General features: G+C 48.3%; 1 protein-coding gene across 1 annotated transcript in view; it reads left to right on the top strand.

The window, feature by feature from the left end:
* The window catches only part of MEIOC (meiosis specific with coiled-coil domain), a 170,273-nt gene that overhangs the window by 16,072 nt on the left and 133,028 nt on the right, over positions 1-21,173 (top strand). The window contains 1 exon segment of the mRNA XM_033919289.1: positions 16,401-16,529. Within this exon segment, the coding sequence (XP_033775180.1) occupies positions 16,401-16,529 (129 nt within the window).

Genomic DNA, 21,173 nt, shown 5'->3' with positions numbered 1-21,173 from the left:
AAGGGCTCAAGGTTGAAGGATAGCACAGCGCGAACAAGTGTCAGGGCAATGTTCAGGACCCAAGCAAGCGATGCACCAACGATGAGGGTCGGTGAGTGAAAGTACCTTGCCACACTGGCTACACTTTTTGAAACTGGTAAGAGGCCGGGACATAGAAAAAAGAAAAGCCGACGTAAGAACGAGGTTCAGCGGCCAGGCCTAGGCCGACGGGCTGACGGCCAAAAAGAAATAATAAAACTTTTTTTTTTTTTTTTTAAAGAAAAGGAGAAAAAAAGACATGCGGGCTCAGCGACTGGGAAAAACAACAAAGCCGCAGTGCGAGAAGGCAACGAAGTAGCTGCAGAGCTGAAGTGAAGAGGACTTCTCGGCTCCGCGGAAAATGTTGAACTGAGATACCTCACAGGAGACGCGCGCCCTGACTCGGGTGGGAAGGTACTCATGCATGCGCAGTGCAGCACTCGTAAGCTCTTACAAAGATCTTAAAGCAAGTCTGCTTGCGAGGCTGTCCGCTGCGGGGCTCCGTTGGTGACGTCAACTACCTGTTGAGAATATGCTGCCTGCTTGTCCTGGGATAACTACATTTATCCGGCATCTATCGATCCCCATGGGTGCCGGTAAACTGAGTCTACTGTATATCCTTTCTCCTAAATAGGAGATTTGCTTAAAATTATAATATTATTTTAGCAACATTTCTTTATCTTGATGAAACACAAAAGAAACTAACTTACAGTAGTTGCTCATCCAGAAAGATCTATTTCGGATGATTCTAACAATGCAGAAACATTTAAAGCTTTCTTGTCCTCTGTAGAAACTTTCTCCACATTTTTCAGATAATATATCTTTTGAATTGGAGGAAGATTTGACTGAAATTTTTAAGATGGTAATCATAACATTTTTAAAAAGTTCTTGAGTCATAAATCTGGAAATAGGTAAATTCAAAATTCTCAAGTTTAAACCCTTATTCTGATTTTCCAGATTTTCAGTTTTCCTTAAAATTAAACTTTTTATCTGTTACTTGTTGAGAAATAGCATTTTTCATCTCTATAGAATATTTTTCCACATTCTCTGAGGCAACTGTTGCTGAGTCAGTCTCTAGGTGTTGCAGTTTTACAGAGAGATTTAAAGAAACTGAAACAAAATTAACACATACCAAGTGTAAATTCTCAATGGTAGTCCAAAGTGAGTCCAGAGTTGCCGCCCATGGGCTTTCCAACAGCTTGCGGGGGGGAATAAAGATGCCAAATTTCCGACTACAGCTTCAGATTCAGCTGAGCCTTGCCTTTCCTCACCTTCACCACCATTTAACTTCAATAATGATGTTCTTCTACAAAACACTGATACATTGTTCGGCGTCAGGATAAGTGGAGCATTTTCTTCTGGATTAGACTCCAGGCAAACTCCCAAGACCCTCCATTTGCAGCAAAACATCTATTGTACTTCCCGGAGTAGGAGGTGGATTGGGTCCTCCTGGGCTCAATGAAAGCGTGTCCTGACTGGGTTCTTCCCTCGGCCCAGTAGCAGATTCACCCATCATTATTGCATTGACTGTATAAGCTGTTCTTGTACAATCCCTCTGTAGTCTGGACGATAGGGTGTTGTGAATCTTATCCATCTAAAATCTGTAGGAATCTCAAATGACAAATTTGACCCCTCCCACTGAGTCCATCGCCTGTGACATGCTCCCTGAAGTCCAGTTTTGTATTCCTACAACCAAACTAGGAGCTCATCTCTTTTGCTTGTGTTTCTTTTCTTAAAATCTAGTATATTAATTTTATATTTGGCACGAGTATTGCCTTTCTGCTGTAGATACACCCTGCGGGTACATTGTTCGGTGGGAGATTTCAGACTTTGAGAAAAGGCCTGCATCTGGGGGGGATACCTGCCACTGCAGTAAGCCCCCTGGATGGCCTGCACATCAGATTGGGGCTCCGGAATTGGGAGTTAGCTCGCTCCAGGTGGAATGCAGGCTGCTCGTTTCCATGGAGGCGCACCCAGGATCGGAGCCGGACTGCGTACCTTTCCTAAATATTCCGGAGGTCCTGATAGTCACTGACTGGGTGACTGGGCAGGTGAGGCAGTCAGAAGACTTAAAATCCATTTTTTCCAGCTTCCTGAGGTACAGATCTCCTTGCATGCTCTGTTTAAGCTTGCCTGCCATTTTTCTATTGCAGCACTGAACTCTGAGTAGCTGTATGCACGCTGGTTTGGCGATTTACGGGGGTCCTAAAAAGGGTTTTTTAGGTGGTTTCCCTGCATGCCCTAACCCCTCCCTATAAAAACACAAAATTGCCGTTTTCCCGGGTTCCCTGTGTTTTTCCCGGGCTGTTTTTGGGCAAAATCGGCACCTGCAGTGGTCATCTTAGATTTTCTTTATATTTTTCAAAAGTATATTTATCCCAGGACAAGCAGGCAGCATATTCTTAACACATGGGTGACGTCACCGACGGAGCCCTCGGTACGGACCTTTTAACTAGAAGTTTCTAGTTGGCCGCACCGCGCGTGCGCGAGTGCCTTCCCGCCCGACGGAGGAGTGCGTGGTCCCCAGTTTTTCCGTTTCCGCGGAGCGAAGAAGACGCGTGTATTTTTTCAACGGCCGTTGAAATCACTTTTTGCCTTCCCGCTCGCGCTTTTGTTATATTTTTTTTCTTCCTCTACCTTCGGGTTTCCTTTTTCTTTCAATTGCAAAAAAAAAAAAAAAAAAAAACTTTGATTTTTATTGTTTCTTTCGTTTTTGCCCCGGCGGGGCCTGTTGCCATTATACAGGCCTCGGACTTCGATTTTGCGGAGGCTATCTTCCCCTTCATGCCCCCGCAGGTCGGTTTTAAGAAGTGCCAGCGGTGTGCACGCCCGATCTCCGTTTCTGACCCACACAATTGGTGTTTGCAGTGCCTGGGTCCGGAGCATCGGGCAGATTCCTGCACCCGCTGTGCCACTTTACAAAAACGTACTCTTAAAAACCGAAGAATCCAGCAAACCCTGCTCTTCGGCTCCGAGTCGGCGATGGATTCATCACCCTCAGCGGCGGTACCGCAGAAATCGGCACCGTCCAGCTCGACACCGACCGATCCCGCATCGGCGCCACTGGCGCCAGGTAAGCCGGCTAAGAAGCCTTCCTCTTCCCTCGAGCGCCCTCCAGCTACGGTGACGACACCGTCCATACCGGCATCACACCGGTCCCGTAAACGCTCCGCCCCGATAACGGTGAGTGCCTCGTCATCGGCCTCCTCATCGCCGGGGCGTGGAGCGGCATCCAAGGAACCGAAGAAAAAGAAAGCGGTTCCGATGCCACCCCTGGATGACCGTATCTCGGCCATCCTACAAACTCAGCTTCAGGAGCAGTTGAAGAAACAGCTTGAACAACTGCTACCCTCTATCCTGGCACCGCTCCTTCCGGTACCAGACCGGCCCGAGCCCCGCACCGAGCCCCCGGTGTCCACTCCTTCGGTACCGGTAAACACCTCGATGCCGATCCTTTCGGCACAACAACTTCCTGATGATCCTGTGGTTCATTCTCGAACCACAGTGGATCCTGCTCGGCACCAGGCGGTACGGCACTCTTCTCGGGACCGAGAACGACGCCGATCGTCCTCCCCTGGTGCCGTTTCGGTGCGCTCTGGTAAATCTTTGTCCAAAACTCACCACACCGCACCCTCCACCCCGGTGTCCCGACACGCACCAGAGGTCAGGGATCCGGATTTATGGGAGGAGACTCCTCTCGGTACCGAGGAGGATCCCTCCTCATCTGATGAGGAACCATCGGCGCCTGATGCCTCCTCTAAACCCGAGCAGTCCTCTTTTTCTAAATTTCTGAGGGAAATGTCTGCTGCTCTGTCACTTCCCCTTGAATCTGACTCCAAAAAGTCCCAAGCCTTTTTAGAAGCCTTAGACTTTGAGCAACCTCCTAAAGAGTTCCTCAAACTTCCCGTACATGACATCTTACGGGAGACATTCTACAAAAATTTGGAAAATCCCCTCACGGTACCGGGAGCTCCCCGTAAACTGGACAACCTTTACCGTGTCATCCCTATTCCAGGATTCGACAAATCTCAATTGCCCCATGAGTCCCTTCTGGTGGAATCCACCTTAAAAAAGACTCAGGGCTCCAGTGTCTATGCCTCTACCCCTCCTGGCAGAGAAGGTAAGACCATGGACAAGTTTGGCAAGAGGCTTTACCAAAATGCCATGCTTGCCAACAGGGCAAACAACTATTCCTTCCATTTTTCCTTTTATCTCAAACACTTGGTCCAACAGCTGTCTGCCCTCCAGAAGTACCTTCCTGAGCGCAAGGTCCCGCTATTCCAGCAGCACATATCTGGCCTTCTCCAAATGCGCAAGTATATGGTCCGATCGATCTACGACTCCTTCGAGCTCACCTCTCGGGCCTCTGCCATGGCTGTAGCCATGCGTCGCTTGGCCTGGCTCAGAGTCTCCGACCTGGACATCAACCACCAGGACCGCCTGGCCAACGCCCCCTGTCTCGGGGATGAGCTTTTCGGAGAGTCACTGGATTCCACCACCCAGAAACTCTCCGCCCATGAGACTAGGTGGGACACCCTAATCAAGCCGAAAAAGAAGGCTCCACCTGCTCGACCCTATCGGCCTCAATCATCCTACCAGCGGAGGTTCTCAGCCAGGCCACTCAATCCGCCTCCCCAACAATCTCGGCGACCCCGTCAACAGCAGCACCATGCCCAGGCTCGGTCTCAGGCCACCCAACCCTCCAAGCCTCCTCAGCCTGCTAAACAATCTCAGCCCTTTTGACTCTTCTCTCCAGGGCATAGCCAGTCATCCACCCTCGCTACCTCTTCCACAGCCTATCGGGGGTCGTCTCACCATTTTCTCAAGCCGTTGGGAAGTCATCACGTCGGACCAGTGGGTCCTCAACATCATCCGCCACGGCTACTCTCTCAACTTCCAGACTCTGCCTCCGGACAACCTTCCCGTAGAGTCTGCTTCAAACTCATCTCAAACCCCCCTCCTCCTGAGGGAGGTTCAATCCCTCCTCCTTCTCAATGCCATCGAAGAAGTACCTCCAGATCAAAGGGGGCAGGGATTCTACTCCCGCTACTTCCTGGTACCCAAAAAGACGGGAGACCTCCGTCCCATTCTCGATCTAAGGGACCTCAACAAGTGTCTGGTCAAGGAGAAGTTCAGAATGCTCTCCCTTGCCACACTCTATCCTCTTCTTTCTCAACACGACTGGCTATGTTCCCTGGACCTCAAAGAGGCCTACACTCACATCTCCATCAATCCACATTCTCGCCGCTACCTGCGATTCCAGGTACTGCACCACCACTATCAGTACAAGGTGCTACCGTTCGGCCTCGCCTCCTCACCCAGGGTCTTCACCAAGTGCCTCATAGTGGTAGCGGCCTTCCTCAGGTCTCACAACCTCCAGGTGTTCCCCTATTTGGACGATTGGTTGGTGAAAGCACCTACGTCTCCACTTGTGCTACAGGCTACTCATCACACCATCTCTCTCCTCCACCTCCTGGGGTTCGAGATCAACTACCCCAAGTCGCATCTGCTTCCCACCCAGCGACTTCAATTCATTGGAGCAGTTCTGGACACCACGCTAATGAGGGCTTTTCTCCCCTCCGATCGCAAGCAGACCCTGCTCCATCTCTGCCGTCAGGTACTCTTGCATCCCTCCATTCCTGCTCGACAGATGATGGTCCTCCTGGGTCACATGGCCTCGACAGTGCATGTCCTTCCTCTGGCTCGTCTCCACCTTCGTACACCTCAGTGGACGCTCGCCAACCAGTGGTCACAGACTACGGATCTTCTTTCTCATCCCATCTCTGTGACATCATCTCTTCAGCAATCTCTCCAATGGTGGTTGAACTCCTCAAATCTTTCCAGGGGTCTACTTTTCCATCTGCCCCCCCACTCTATGATCATCACCACAGATGCGTCCCCCTACGCGTGGGGAGCTCACCTGGGAGATCTACGCACCCAGGGACTTTGGACCCCACAGGAGCGTCGTCATCACATCAATTTCCTGGAACTCAGAGCCATGTTCTACGCCCTCAAGGCTTTCCAACATCTTCTCTGCCCTCAAGTCCTCCTCCTATGCACAGACAATCAAGTCGCCATGTACTACATAAACAAGCAAGGCGGCACCGGATCTCGCCCCCTTTGTCTGGAGGCTCTGCGCATCTGGACCTGGGCCACGGACCGCAATCTCTTTCTCAGGGCGGTCTACATCCAGGGCGAACAGAACTCTCTGGCCGACAATCTCAGCCGCATCCTTCAACCTCACGAGTGGACGTTGGACCCTCCGACTCTACTCTCCATCTTTGCTCGATGGGGCACTCCGCAGGTGGACCTCTTTGCAGCACCTCACAACCATCAGCTGCCCCAATTCTGTTCCAGACTCTTCTCTCCTCACCGTCTGGCCCCGGATGCATTCCTGCTCGACTGGAGGGATCGGTTCCTCTATGCCTTCCCTCCACTTCCTTTGATGTTGCGGACCTTGTCCAAACTCCGCAAGGACAATGCCACCATGATCCTCATCGCCCCTCGGTGGCCTCGTCAACACTGGTTCTCCCTTCTGCTTCAACTCAGCTCCAGGGAGCCCATTCCTCTTCCTGTGTTTCCTACTCTACTTACACAGCAGAATCAGTCTCTACTACATCCCAACCTGTCTTCCCTCCACCTGACAGCTTGGTTTCTCTCGGGCTGACCTCTCCGGAGAATCTATCTCAACCGGTCCGCCTCATTTTGGACGCCTCCAGGAAACCGGCCACTCTTCAATGTTACCATCAGAAGTGGACCAGATTCTCCTCGTGGTGTCTCCGGCATCATCAAGAACCCACCTCTTTGGCGGTGGAAACTGTCTTGGACTATTTGCTCTCGCTGTCCAACGCTGGCCTCAAAACCACTTCCATCAGAGTCCACCTCAGTGCCATCACTGCGTTTCACGAGCCTATTCTCGGAAAACCCCTCACGGCTCATCCGCTGGTTTCCAGATTTATGAGAGGGCTCTTCAACATCAAACCGCCTCTCAAGCCTCCTCCCGTCGTCTGGGACCTGAATGTGGTTCTCTCTGCCCTTATGAAACCTCCGTTTGAGCCTCTTGCCACAACTTCATTCAGGCTTCTTACCTGGAAGGTGCTTTTCCTAATTGCCATCACCTCTGCCAGGAGGGTTAGCGAACTGCATGCACTGGTTGCCGACCCACCGTTCACTGTTTTTCACCATGACAAGGTTGTTCTGCGTACCCACCCTAAATTCCTTCCCAAGGTGGTCTCAGCTTTTCACCTCAACCAGTCCATTGTGCTTCCCGTCTTCTTTCCTAAGCCTCACTCGCATCCTGGAGAACAGGCGTTGCACACGCTGGATTGTAAGCGTGCCCTTGCTTACTACCTTGATCGTACCAGAGCTCACCGTACATCCCCCCAGCTCTTTTTGTCTTTCGATCCCAACCGTTTGGGCCGTCCTGTCTCCAAACGGACACTTTCAAATTGGCTTGCTGCCTGTATTGCCTTCTGTTATGCTCGGGCCGGTCTCTCACTGGAAGGATCTGTCACGGCCCACAGAGTCCGAGCTATGGCTGCTTCTGTGGCTTTCCTCCGTTCCACGCCCATCGAGGAAATCTGCAAGGCGGCCACTTGGTCCTCAGTTCACACGTTCACTACTCACTACTGTCTGGATGCATTCTCCAGACGGGATGGACACTTCGGCCAATCTGTGTTACAAAATTTATTTTCCTAATGGCCAACCATCCCTCCTCCCTCTTTGTTAGCTTGGAGGTCACCCATGTGTTAAGAATATGCTGCCTGCTTGTCCTGGGATAAAGCACAGTTACTTACCGTAACAGGTGTTATCCAGGGACAGCAGGCAGATATTCTTAAGTCCCACCCACCTCCCCGGGTTGGCTTCTTAGCTGGCTTATCCTAACTGGGGACCACGCACTCCTCCGTCGGGCGGGAAGGCACTCGCGCACGCGCGGTGCGGCCAACTAGAAACTTCTAGTTAAAAGGTCCGTACCGAGGGCTCCGTCGGTGACGTCACCCATGTGTTAAGAATATCTGCCTGCTGTCCCTGGATAACACCTGTTACGGTAAGTAACTGTGCTTTTTTGTACTTAGGAGCTTCATTTTCACTTCAGACTTCACAGATGGCCTCCTCAGGACATGATGGCATGGATTCATGCCTCATTTGCAGCGGATGGCTGTTGGCTTAGCAGCCGTGTTTACGTGCGCCGCAGCCTGCCCTTCCACCTCCGGAGAAACCCCCCTTGCCTCTAATGCTGCTGGAGACGCGAAGGACCCTAAAAAGAGTAAGGAAGGTGCTTCTGTGACATGCAAGTACAGTTCCAGGGAAAAGTCTCATAAATCTAAGCCCTCTAAATCAGATGCGCACAGAGCGGCACTTGCCGCAGGGGACTTCTTTCCCCTGGAATTCATGAATATGATGTATTGGGCGTATGTAGTCAAAAAGTCTATGCCTGTGACTTCTCAGAATCCAGCACAATAGGTGGGCTCTTCTCTACCGCTGGATTCAGCATGTCTCTTTGTTCGATTCCTGGGACCCAAGAGAGCAGATGGGTGGTGCCTTCCATCGCACCTGCTTCTCTCTCCATTCCCCTGTTGCAGGGCATCTTGACAGCGGCCGCTGATGTTTCTAACCTGGCGAACCTTTGTGATCAAGATGAGGGTGGGTCCCGCAACCTTGTAGATTATCCGTCTGTAAGCAGATTGTTCAAGGCAAACTTGCTTACGAATATCATTGCAGAGTCCCTGCAGGAATTGAACCTGCAGTTGGATTAACCTGTCCAGGCGAAATGTTCACTGATGAGTGATCAAAAACCTCTCTCCGCCTCCTTTCCAGATAATCCAGATTGTGTCAGGATTCTTTCAGAAGTCTTGGGAGTCCCTGGAGGGACCCTTAAAATGTGCTACAGCCATGGCACCAGAGTTTTCTAAAGTCTCACTTCGCCGAAGGTGGATTCGGCTGTGGCGCAGGTGACTAAGCGCACCTCTCTACCCTCCTATGTTCAAGACAGACGAGGTGGATTTTATCCTTAAATGCTTCTTTGATTCAGCGGTGGCTGGAGTCAGGGCTACAACGGCCATGTCATTTGTCACCCGAGCGTGTCATTCCTAACTCCACCATGATCCTGAAGATGTTGTCCTCGGGGATCTGGATTTTCTGATCTCCGGAATGGATTACTTGGTGGACGCCTTATGACATGATGAAAGTCTTTGCCAAGCTGGGAGCTTATTCCGTGTCTGCCAGAAAAATGCTTTGGATTAATCAGTGGTCTGGAGACTCTTCCTCCAAGGACACCCTAAGCAGATTGCCTTTTAAGGGACTGCTCCTCTTCGACCAGGGGCTGGATGTCCTCATGGCCAGTGTACAGGACCATAAGCCTGAAGTCTTACCAGGCAGTAAGCCGGGGTTCTGGGCATCCTAATTTTTGTCCCTAGAGATGCCCTCACCAGTACGCTGGTCCCCCCGGCCTCGGGTCAAAGATTTGGTTCTTCCTGACCCCGCTTCAGAGGGCCCGCACGTCAGCAGCCCTCTTAACAGGCGTCCTACCGCTCCCACTAAAAAGCAGTTCTGATGTCAGGCCTCTGGTCCCTCTCCCTCATGTCGGAGGGCGTCTTTCGGCCTTCCTGACAGTGGCAGATGGTGACATTGGACAGGTGGGTCCTGGAGGTCCTTCAATTTGGACTCGGAGTGGAGTTTTACGAACTCCGTCAGACTTCTTCCTGGATTCTTCTGCAGGGCGTCCCGAGAGGGCCCTAAAGGTGTCCACAGTTCGCAGACTACTGGATCTTGCAGCAATAGAACCCGTTCCAGAGGATGACTTAGGCTTAGGGAGATACTCGATATACTTCATCATTCCAAAGAAGGCTCAGAAGATTGGAGACCGATCCTGGATCTGAAAGCAGTAAATGCGGTACTGAAAGTTCCACGCTTCCAGATGGAAACTGAGATCAGTTATCTTGGCAGTGGCACCAGGGGAATTCTTGGCCTTCTTGGATCTAATGAAAGCATACCTCCACATCCCCATCTTTCTGGGGCACAGGAAGTTCCTGTGGTTCCATTTTCTTGGTCAACACTTCCAGTTTGTGGCTCTTGCGTTCAGCCTGGCATCGGCGTCCAGGTCCTTCATCAAGATCATGGTTGTGGTGGCTGCCCACCTTCGCTTTCAGGGAATCCTGGTCCATCTGTACCTGGCCAATTGGCTAAGAGTCCTCTCTTGTGGAGGGGCACTGGGTAGTACAGCAAGTAGTCCAATTGTTGCAGCGTTTCGGATGGGTAATCAACGTGAAGAGCCATCTAGTACCGACGCAAGACGGAGTATCTGGGAGTCCAGTTTCACACAGCCAGGAACCAGGTGTTGCTTCCGGACATCTGGAAAGTGAAGATCTGTCACTCCATTCAGGAGATGTTAACAATTCCAGCACGGACGGCCTGGCAATATCTGCGGGCCCTGGGTCTCATGGTCACGATCATAGATGTGGTTCTCTGGGCCAGGCTTTGTCCTCTTCAGGAGTCCCTGCTGTCACGGTGGAGTTTGCAACGAGACCCCTTAACGATGCCTTGGATGGTGGTGGTGGTGGTGTGCAGCAGCATGCAGTGGTGGTTAAACCCAAAGACCCTGGACAGGGGGCTGCCGCTGAGAGTTTCAGACTGGGTGCCTTTCCACGAACACAAGTCTTTCCGGTTGGGGGGCAGTATGTATATCTGCCCAGGTGCGGAGCTGATGGTCTGCCTCGGAGAGCAGGTGGTCACCTGGAGTGAGGGCGATCCGCCTCACCTTGCTGCATTTTCAGTCATGTCTCCATCGTCGGTCTGTCCGGATGTTCTCAGATAATGCGACAGCGGTGGCCTGGGTCAACAGACAGGGAGACACCAGGAGTCCTCCTGCACATGAAAGCACAGCTGCTCTTTTCCTGGACGGAAATGCACCTGGTGACCCTGTCAGCAGCTCACGTGCTGGGCGTAGAAAACATTCAAGCAGACTTTCTCAGTCAGGGTTGAGTGTGTAGTACGGCAATCATCCAGCATTCGATCTGATGGCGTCTGCCAAGAACAGAAAGGTGGACAGATTGACTTCAGCTTTTGGTAGGAGGCCGGCAGTGAGGATTTGGATGCCCTAGTGCAACCTTGGCCTTGGGGAGGTCTTCTCTACGTATTCCCACCATGGTCCATGATAGGGCGCGTTCTGCACTGCATTACGGTTCACGAGGGCCCAGTGAGTTTGGTGGTAACAGATTGGCCATGAAGACTGTGATATGCATATTTCGTCCAGCTACACTTCGAGAGGGGACTCTCACCTTCTAACTTTGGATCTGATAGCGCTCCAAGATCTGGACCTCTTTGATCTTACAAAATGGCTGTTGAGTGCGCGGCATTGACAGCCAGGGGCTATTCGACCGCAAGAGGAAATCCACTGTTGCGGCCTATGCAAAGGCCTGGAGATGTTACCAAGCTTGGTATTCCAGATCTCAGGTGGATCCCTTAGGTTCCTCAGTGGCTCATATTCTGGATTTCCTGCAGACTGGAGCTTGCTGTTTCTTCCCTTCGTGTTCAGATCATGGGTTTCTCTTGCTTGGGTCCTGCTTCGCTCGGGTTCACTAGCATCCCATCCGAACGTGGTCCGCTTTTTGCGTGGTGCGGTTTGGCTGAGGCCTCCTTTGCGGTTTCCCTGTCTTGACGTGGAACCTGACTTTGGTCCTGCACTCACTGGCCTGTCCGCCCTATGAACCTCTTGAGCAGGTTTCCTTGCAAGATCTCACTATCAAGACTGTCTTCCTTGTAGCGGTCAAGTCAGCCTGTAGGGTCCCGGAGCTACAGGCACTCTCGTGACTGGATACTTTTCTTTGAATCACGGATTCTGCGGTCATCTTGCGGACGGTGCCCTCCTTCCTGCCAAAGGTGGTTTCTGTTTTCCATGTAAATCAGGAATTGCATCTGCCGATATTTGCTCCTTCAAGATCCAAGTCCAAGGACAGAATATTGCGGACCCTGGATATACATCATCTTCTGTGTTTGGAGGCCACCAACGATTTTCATCTCTCGGACCTTCTTTTCGGGATAGGCCTTGCCTCTAAGGCTACCATTTCCAGATGGATTCGTGCTGTCATTTCTTCTGCTTATGTAGTGATGGGGATAAAACCCCCCCCCCGTGGGGTTAGGGCTCACTCCACTAGAGGAATGTCTTCCTCTTAGGCTAAATACACTGCAGTTTCACCTGAGGAGATTTGCAGGGCAGCAACTTGGTCTTCTCTGCACACTTTTACTGGATTGATGTAGCAGCTAAGCTAGATGCTGCTTTTGGGGCTTTGGTCATGGCTTCGGCTCATCGGGGGCCCCCCCCCCTGATGTTCTGGGACTGCTCTGATATGTCCTTATTGTCCAGACTACAGAGGGATTGTACAAGAATGAAAGATTAGGTTCTTACCTCTGCTTATCTTATTTTTTGTAAATCTCCTTTGTAGTCTGGACACCTGCCCGGTTTCTGTCCAATTCACAGGTCGTCTGACCAATCACTGGCAAGCTGAATTTCTGTCTCTGACCAGCCTCAATGAGAGTGCCATCCTTTCCGTAGGAAGTAAGTTTGTGGGGTCTCCGGGTGGTTGCCCCCATCTGACTGTATAGGCTGTGTCTCCTGCTAAAGGTTTTATAAAGTTCTAAGATGTTTATTGTTCAAATTGGAAAGTTTATGATATATTTTGCATATTAATGTTTCAGAGTTATTTGCATGAGCAGAAGTGATGGTATAGCGGGGAGTTCCCAGTTCCCCCTCTCTTTTTCTTTTGTTTCCTGTTTCTCCTGTAGACCTTTCTGGCTTGTATACTGACTGGACTTCAGGAAGCATGTCACAGGAAATGGACTCAGTGGGAGGGGGTCAAATTTGTTATTTGAGATTCCTACAGATTTTGGCTGGATAAGATTCACAAAGATTCAGAACATCCTATCGTCCAGACTACAGAGGAGATTTACAAGAAAGAAGACTAGCAGAGGTAAGAACTTAATTTTTTGTTAGTCTGACGTAGAGATGAGGTTACAGGAACGGGTGGAGGAATAACCCTCTGCCTCCCTCTTTTCTTTTAGGCATAGAACCCCCCCCCCCAAAAAAAAAAAAAGTTCAAGGTAATATAATAAAGGTATTAGGCCAAAGAATCATGAGCACTTATCTACACTTCCTGTTCTGACTCATCTTGCCTCTATAATGTGTTTGTATCAGAATGGCTTACTTGCTTTGTTATATCAAGATTTCTAATTGTTTTAAAAGTAAATCTATGGTCTTGTAAACTCCACATATTCTTTTATTTTTTACATTTTGAGATTTTTTTTTGTTTTTCAAAATTTGTGTGTGTGTGTGGGGGGGGGGGGCGGCACAATGGTTAGGGCTACAGCCTCAGGATCCTGAGGTTGTGAGTTCAAATCTCACACTGCTCTTTGTGACCCTGAGCAAGTCACTTCATCCTCCATTTCCCCAGGTATAAAAGTTCCACTTTTTTAATTGTTTAACTCATCAGTGATCATGTGTATATTATTCATGACATCAAGCTTTCACATTTAAACATGATTGTGTGCACACGCTGGCTTCTTTGTTGACAGAGATTAAGGAGACACTAAGTATGCTTTCTTTGTTCTTAGTTTTAATTTAGTAGTTTTTTTTTATTTTAAAAGAGGTTCTTGGAACTTTGTAATGTTATTAGTCTAGTTTGGACATGCCCTTTTGTTTTTATATTTTTGGACAGTATTTCATATTTGGAGTAAGCTGTTACTTTTGCATCAGCTGGCTTCCATTCCTTGTGGAATCTGCTTCTGATCCCAGCTAGGTAAGCCATCCTTTTACAGACTTTGATATGTTTTTATAAGGTCTGTTTTATTCAGATGTTTAAAATTAAATCCTGATTGTATTTTTAATTGAATTTGCACAGATATTTTGTTTTACTGTTGCTGGGAGCACTTTGAATAAATCTGATATTAACTCCAGATTGTCTACTGATTGTTTTGTTTCATATTGGATTCTTTGGTGGATCGTTTACCTTATTGTTTTTTCACAATTGCAGAAATAAATGCTGAAAAAGTGATTAAAAAACACACCTTGCTCGAAATTGCACACTTTTTGGAAGGCAGTCTTCTCAAAGCTATAATGTTCACTATGGCCCAGTATTAAAAGGATTTACCGTATTTTTCGCTCCATTAGAGACACTTTTTTCCCCAAAAAAGTGGGTAGAAATTAGGGTGCATCTTATAGAGTGAATACACAAAGCGCCCCCCCCCCCCATTACCTTATTTTAATGTGGCCGCCCTCCCTCGCTGGATGCGGCGTACAAGGCTGACTGGCTGCCTGATTCCCGCCGCTTCCTCCGAGAACTGCCGGCTGACTCCTCTTCTGTTCTCTCGCGTAGCAGTGCACCAGGTTGCCTGCCTGGTCCTGCGCTACTTCCTCCGAGAATTGACAACTGCCTCCTCTTCCGTTCTCTCGCGTAGTGGCGCACCAGGTTGCCTGTCTGGTCCCACGCCACTTCCCGCAAGAGTTCTCACAAGAAGGAGCGTGAGACCAGGCAGGCAACCTGGTGTGCTGTTACGTGAGAGAACGGAACAGGAGGCAGCCGGCAGTTCTCGGAGGAAGCGGCGGGAACCAGGCAGCTAGCCTGGTGCGCCGCTCTCAGTGAAGCACTGCGTCCAGAAGTTTAAAAAAAAAGGTACACGCGAGGGGCGTGGGGGAGGAGGAAGAGGGCCTGGGCCTTGGGGTAGGGAGGGAGGAGGAAGAGGGCCAGGGCCTGCCTGGGGGGTGAGGAGGAAGAGGCTGGGGCCTGTCTGGGGGGAGGGTAGGGAGGGTGAAGGAAGAGGGCCAGGGCTTGCCTGTTGCCTACCTGGGGGGCAGGGAGGGAGGAAGGAGAGGCTGGGGCTTTCCTGCTGCCTGCCTGGGGGGTGGCCAGCCTACCTACCTACCCGCCCTGTCCCATCCCTACTTGCCTGCTTGCTCTGTCCCTGCCTGCCTTGTCCCTACCTGCCTACCAGCCACTAGGCCTGCTTGCCCTGTCACTACTTGCCCTGTCCCAGCCTACCACTAGACCACCAGAGGGGGGGACAGGGTACAGAGCCTGGGGGGGACAGGGTGCAGAGCTTGGCAAGGAGTGTGGGGTTGGGTTTCCTCCTCTAAATCTAGGGTGCATCTTATGTTCAGGTGCGTCTAATGGAGTGAAAAATACGGTATATCTGCTGTCTATTTTGCACTCTTATTTGTCTATTTTTCTATAGTTGTCACTGAGGTGACATTGCATATTTTAAAAAGTCATCTGCCTTGACATCTGTGCCCTGTCCCTGCCTGCCCTATGCCCTGTCCCTGCCCACCACTAGACCACCAGAGGGGCTACAGAGCCTGGCAGGGAGAATTTGGTTCAGAATGTTTTTTTCTTGTTTTCCTCCTCTAAATCTAGGGTGCGTCATATGGTCAGGGGCGTCTTATGGAGTGAAAAATACGGTATGCTCCTAAAGTTATTAGGGCTGAGTGCATAACTTTATATTCAAATTTTCATTAAACTCAAATTTAGGAGCAAAAGTGACGGGTGAATTTACGGCAGGGGGAAAAAAGGAGCACTTCACTTATTTTCAGCATTAGGTTCATAGATCTAGGCAAGCGAATGGCAGGTTTAAATTGATAACTTCTAAGCTTCTAAATTGGTACTTGCCAATCATTTTTTGTGCTGCGACCCTATGATTAGAGTTGCAATGATGTCTACAACCTCACCAAGGCACATCAGGGGCATAGCAAGACAATGCCAGTTTGGGTAGACCTGAGCCTAAACCTCCTCCCTGGTGACCCCAAATACAAATCAATACCTGCGCTGGCAGGGATCCCCAAGCCCCACCAGCTGAAGATGTTGTGTTTTGACAGCGCTCCTGACACTGTGGGCCAGCTTTTTTCCTTCCTGCATATATTCAAAAACCAAGCATGGGAGAGAGGGGTGTGCTGGTGCACCAGTGGCCTATAGAGAGTCACTGAGTTAAGGCGCATTCTGGGATGCTGGAGCCAGCTTGATGCCCCTGCCAGCATTAAAAGGATGTACAACCCAGGTCACAACCCCAAATGTGGTCTGGACTTGTAACCCACAGTTCAGGAAGCGCTGTCCTAAATTAAAATGAACTTTCAACGGAACGGAACTTTCAAAGGACAGTTCTATAACTTCACATAAAAATATATAAGTGTATAAATGCACTATATGCCTATATATATATATATTTTTTTTTTTTTTTTAATATGTGGCCTTATATTGGGTGTTTTTTTGTTGTGTTTTTTTACAGTAATTCCAGAGAGTCCTTATTGGTTGAGTGGAGCAGTCTTTGTAATAGTAAATGTGAATGTTAAAATCAATTCTATTAAATATTAACTATTTTAATGATTTTATTTTTTTGTATAGCCCAAAACTGTATACAGAGGCACCAGTCGTTGTTGGAATAGTGCTGATACAAATGGGAGGCTAACTGATGTATTTAACAGTGTTATGATGACAGGCTCCAGTTCATTCTATGGTTGCTATAAATCACAGGTAAAAGCATTTTGAAAAATCTTGAAACCATAGCTGTTTTCTTCAACTTTTTCATAGCATCAGTTGATGTAGTGGTTGGCCTTAGAGGATCGGTGTTTATTTTTGCTTTGTATGGCTGTTATTGTAGAGCTTGATTGTAAGCTATTCAGAAAATTTAATGTAAACTGTTCTTGTTGTAATGGGTAGTATAAAGTTAATAAATCATAAATCAGATCAAATATTCTGTGTAAAGAGATCATGATTTGTTGTGATCTTAAGAAAAGATCTATATCAGTGTTTCCCAACCCTTTCCTGGAGGACCACCAGCCAGTCGGGTTTTGAGGATAACCCTAATGAATATGCATGAGAGAGATTTGCATAGAAAGGAGGTGAAAGGTATGCAAATTTGCTCCATGCATATTCATTAGGGCTATCCTGAAAACCTGACTGGCTGGTGGTCCTCCAGGACAGGGTTGGGAACCACTGATCTATATAACACCATATTCATTATAAGAAGTTTTGAGGGGCATAATCAAAACTTTAAAACGTCTAAAAATCTGCCTAAATCGACACTTGGACGTTCTAATAGCAGGGACGTCCAAGTGCCGTTATAAACAAACTTTCTGGATGTTCAGCAGCACTTCTAAGTTACTGTGGGTCCAGAGTTCAAAGGAGTGTGTTGGGAGATGTTTTTATGGGCAGGCATCAGGCGGGCTTAAACCTGGACATCCTGAAGCAATAAAGCTTTCTTTAATCTCTTCTCCTCACCAGCACAGCTCACTAATGGGTAATAGCTCACCATTAACAGCAGGTGGAGACTGAGACAAAAACTTTTGGCAAGTGGGCTTTGCAGTCCCAAGTACAATCAGTCTGCTCTTAGTCTCTAGTAGGTGGAGGTGGTAAGCCTTTGCAGTCTTCCCTGAGTTAGTGTAGAGCTGTTGGATTTTGTTTTGAGGTCTTCTGGTTCCCGTCCCCCCCCCTTACCGTCTGTGGTGCCGGATTGAGCTTGGGGGGACCCTTTCGAGGGTCTGTCCAACCTCGGGAGTACCACACTGGGGGGGTCAAGTTCCCCCATTTCCCCCACCTCCCTGAACTTTTTCAATAGAGCTGCCTCAGCTGTAAGCCTTGCCACCGATATCAACAAGGCATATAGCTTTGAGAGCCAGTGGGGTCTGTTCATTGTAAAGTAGTTATATTGGGGGGAAAAAGTCCTGAGGCAGTGCCAGTCTGAAGGGAAACCTTCAATTGAGGTTAATTGCATTTAATTGCTAACTTGTACTTTTGTTTTCAGCTTAGTAGTGGTTTTCACAATGAGCACTTTTAAAGGGAAAAAGTGCTCATTGTGTTCCTGCCGTGAGGTTGATGCAGCCGGCCTTTGCTCACGGTGTTCCAGCTGCTGCAAAGGGGAATTCTAGTCGGCTTCAGATGCTGGCAAGACCTTTGCACGTCTGCAGCAGGCAGGGGGGAAACCCTGGCTTCCCCTGCCACCCACACAAGAATTTCCCCAGCCTCTGATGGTCAGGGAAATAAGGTTTCCCTTTCCGCCGATAGTGCTGGGGACTCCATTACTGCTGCTGCCGGCTTGCCTGCTTTAGCAGCTGGGGCAGTTCAGGCCTCTTTGCTGCTGCAGGCCTTGGGAGGTTTTTTTTAGCAGGTTTTGCTCCAGTTTTGGCAGGCAGCTTCTTCATGTTGTCTGCAGCCTTAGGTGACCTTCCACTGGAGAGACAGGGGCAGGTTTCTGCTGGGTCTCCTGTTTTGGCAGTGAGTCCTGCTGTGCCACCGGGAGAGTTTTCCCCAGATTTTATACAAGGCTTATTTTCAGGCGGCCAGGGGTCCTCTTTCCTCACCAGGAGTCTTGAGTTTTTCAGGGGGTCTTTTGTGGGATGATATTTTGTTTGGGGAGGCATTTTCACCTGATGAAAACTTGGACCCCTTGGTGGACCCCCAAGATTCTCTCGGGGATGGATGACAGTGGCTGGTGCGCATTTTTCAGCAGGAAGAGGTCCAGGAGTTTATTCTTCAGTTTTCGTTGGTTTTGCGTTTCAAAGAGGATGCAAAGGACCCCCTGCTTCGGAGGATAACATAATTCTTTATTTATCCCAGGACAAGCAGGCAGCATATTCTCACATGTGGGTGACGTCATCCACAGTTCCTCAGGACCGAATACTTCAAAAGTGCATCGCCACTTTAAGATTTCAGAAAGTTTGCGATAGCCAGCACTGCGCATGCCCAAGTGCCTTCCCACCCGACATAGGCGCGCGGTCCCTCAGTTCTTAGTTTTCTGCAGAGCTTTCTCTTGCCTTTCCACTCTCTAGTTCTTTTTTGTTTCCTTTCTTTTGTATAAAAGTAAAAAAAAAGATTTTTCTTTTTACCTTTTTACGCCATCCGCAGGTTTTCTTCCCAGCGAGGCCTACATTCATGCCTCAGCCATCGAGTTTAATTTGACTGAGGCGGTATTCCCGTCGATGTCATGCCTGCTGATAGAGTTTAAAAAGTGTGGTCTGTGTTCTCGCACTATTTCTTTGACAGACCCCCATAGCTGGTGCCTGCAGTGTCTGTGTCCTGAACACCATGTACAATCTTGTAAACGCTGCTCTTTGCTGCAGAAACATACCATAAAAAATCATATCCTCCAGGAAGAGAAACTATTTGGTGTCAGCATGGTGGGAGATTTGCTGATGACACCGTCTTAAGTCGAAGTCCCCAATACCGAAGTCATCGACACCACCAGAGGCATCAGCATCGACACCGGTGTCGTTTCACATTGTGCCCTCGGGTAAGCTTGCTAAGAAGCCACAAAGGTGCAGCCCAAGGATTCTCGGCACTACTTCAGTCTGACCACCCATGCATCGAAGCATTGTTCCTCTAGGCACCGATCTCCATCTGCTCACTGTCATTCATCGTCTTCCAGACGTTCTGACAAGAGCTCAATGAAGTATGGAAAGGTCTCAGCAAACTCAAGCATTCAGTGACCCCGACACTGGACCGAAGCGCCAGTCTTTCCTGCAAGACTCTGATCTACAGGATGACCCGAATCCTGACCCGTCACCTTCAACTACTAATGCTGATGACTCCGGCATCAAAGTCTCCGAGGTATTCTCCAGCTAGAGGAGCTTCTCCCACTGAAAAGTTGTCTTTTTCTTGATTTATTCGTCAATTAGGAAAGGACCTTTCAGTGAAGTTGGAGGCTGACTCCAAGTATAGTGAAGAATTTCTGGATACTGTGGATTATGATCAGCTTCCCCGAGAGATGCTCAAACTGCCGTTACATGGCATTTTGAGAGAGACTCTTTATACATTACATTACATTAGTGATTTCTATTCCGCCATTACCTTGCGGTTCAAGGCGGATTACATCCAAACTAAAACAAGAATTACATTTCAACTTTGAAGTAATAGATTAAACGATGAGATAAAATTTTAAGGGAGAATTATGGGTTTTAGATAATGTTTGATAACTAGAAAAATTTGAGAGTACTAAGGGTTTATAGAGTGTTGGATGTTGGGTTAGGATTGTTGTGCTGGATAGGTTTAACGTGTTTTTTGAAGAGTATGGTTAATCTCTTTCTTGAAGATTTTGTAATCTATGGATGAAGATAACAGAGTGGTGAGTTGTTTGTCCAACTTAGCTGCTTTGGAGGCTATTAGGTTGTCATAAAGTTTTTTTCATTTGACATTTTTGGATGGTGGGTAATAGAATAGTGAATGTGTTCTTCTGTGTCTGATTGAGGAGGATTGATTTAGTCTTTTATTCCAGTAAGTTGGGCTTTCTCCGTTGATAGCCTTGTAAAGTAAGCAGTAGAATTTGAAGTTCACTCTCGCTTCTATTGGAAGCCAATGCGAGTCATGGTATGCCTCTGTGATATGGTCATATTTTTTTTAGTGAATAGACAAGTCTCAGGGCTGTATTCTGCACCGTCTGCAATTGCTTCATCATGGTTGCGGAACATGGTAGGTATAGTATGTTGCAGTAGCCCAGCATCCCAAGGATTAGAGATTGTACCAGTAGTAGGAATTGCTTCTTTTCGAAGAATGATCGGATTTTTCTCAGATTTCTCATGGTCAGGAATGATGTCTTTATTATTTTGTTAATTTGGAGTTGCATGTTACAGCTTTTGTCAATCGTGATTCCAAGCAATTTTAAAGTAGGTTGTATTGGGTATGAAAATGAATTTATTACAAGATTAGTTAACTTTGGAGTTTTATTATTTTCAAGTAGAATGAAATTTGTTTTGTCAGGGTTAAGTTTTAATTTGTGCTCTGTCATCCATATAGCCACTGATTCGAGGGTTCTGTGTATTGTGTTTGCTATGAAGGATTCTTGTTGGTTGAAGGGTAGAAGAATAGTGATGTCATCTGCGTAGCTGTATGAAATTATGCCAAGATTATCCAGGTAGTAGCTGAGGGAAGCTATATATATATATATATTAAATAGAGTAGGTGATAGGGGTGATCCCTGGGGAACTCCGCAGGGGTTGGACCAAGGTTCTGATTTTTCTTGCATTGTTTTGACTTTGTAAGTTCTTGATTGTAGGAATCCTTTAAACCATGCAAGTACTTTGCCAGAGATTCCTATTGAGTCGAGAGTTTGTAGAAGCATGTCGTGGTCGACCAAGTCAAAGGCTGCAGAAAGGTCTAATTGTATCAGCAGTTTTGCGGAATCCA

The sequence above is a fragment of the Geotrypetes seraphini genome, chromosome 13, assembly GCF_902459505.1.
Source record: "Geotrypetes seraphini chromosome 13, aGeoSer1.1, whole genome shotgun sequence".
Classification (NCBI taxonomy): domain Eukaryota; kingdom Metazoa; phylum Chordata; class Amphibia; order Gymnophiona; family Dermophiidae; genus Geotrypetes; species Geotrypetes seraphini.
The sequence above is the reverse complement of the archived record's forward strand: the minus strand, read 5'-3'. Positions and strand labels throughout refer to the sequence as shown.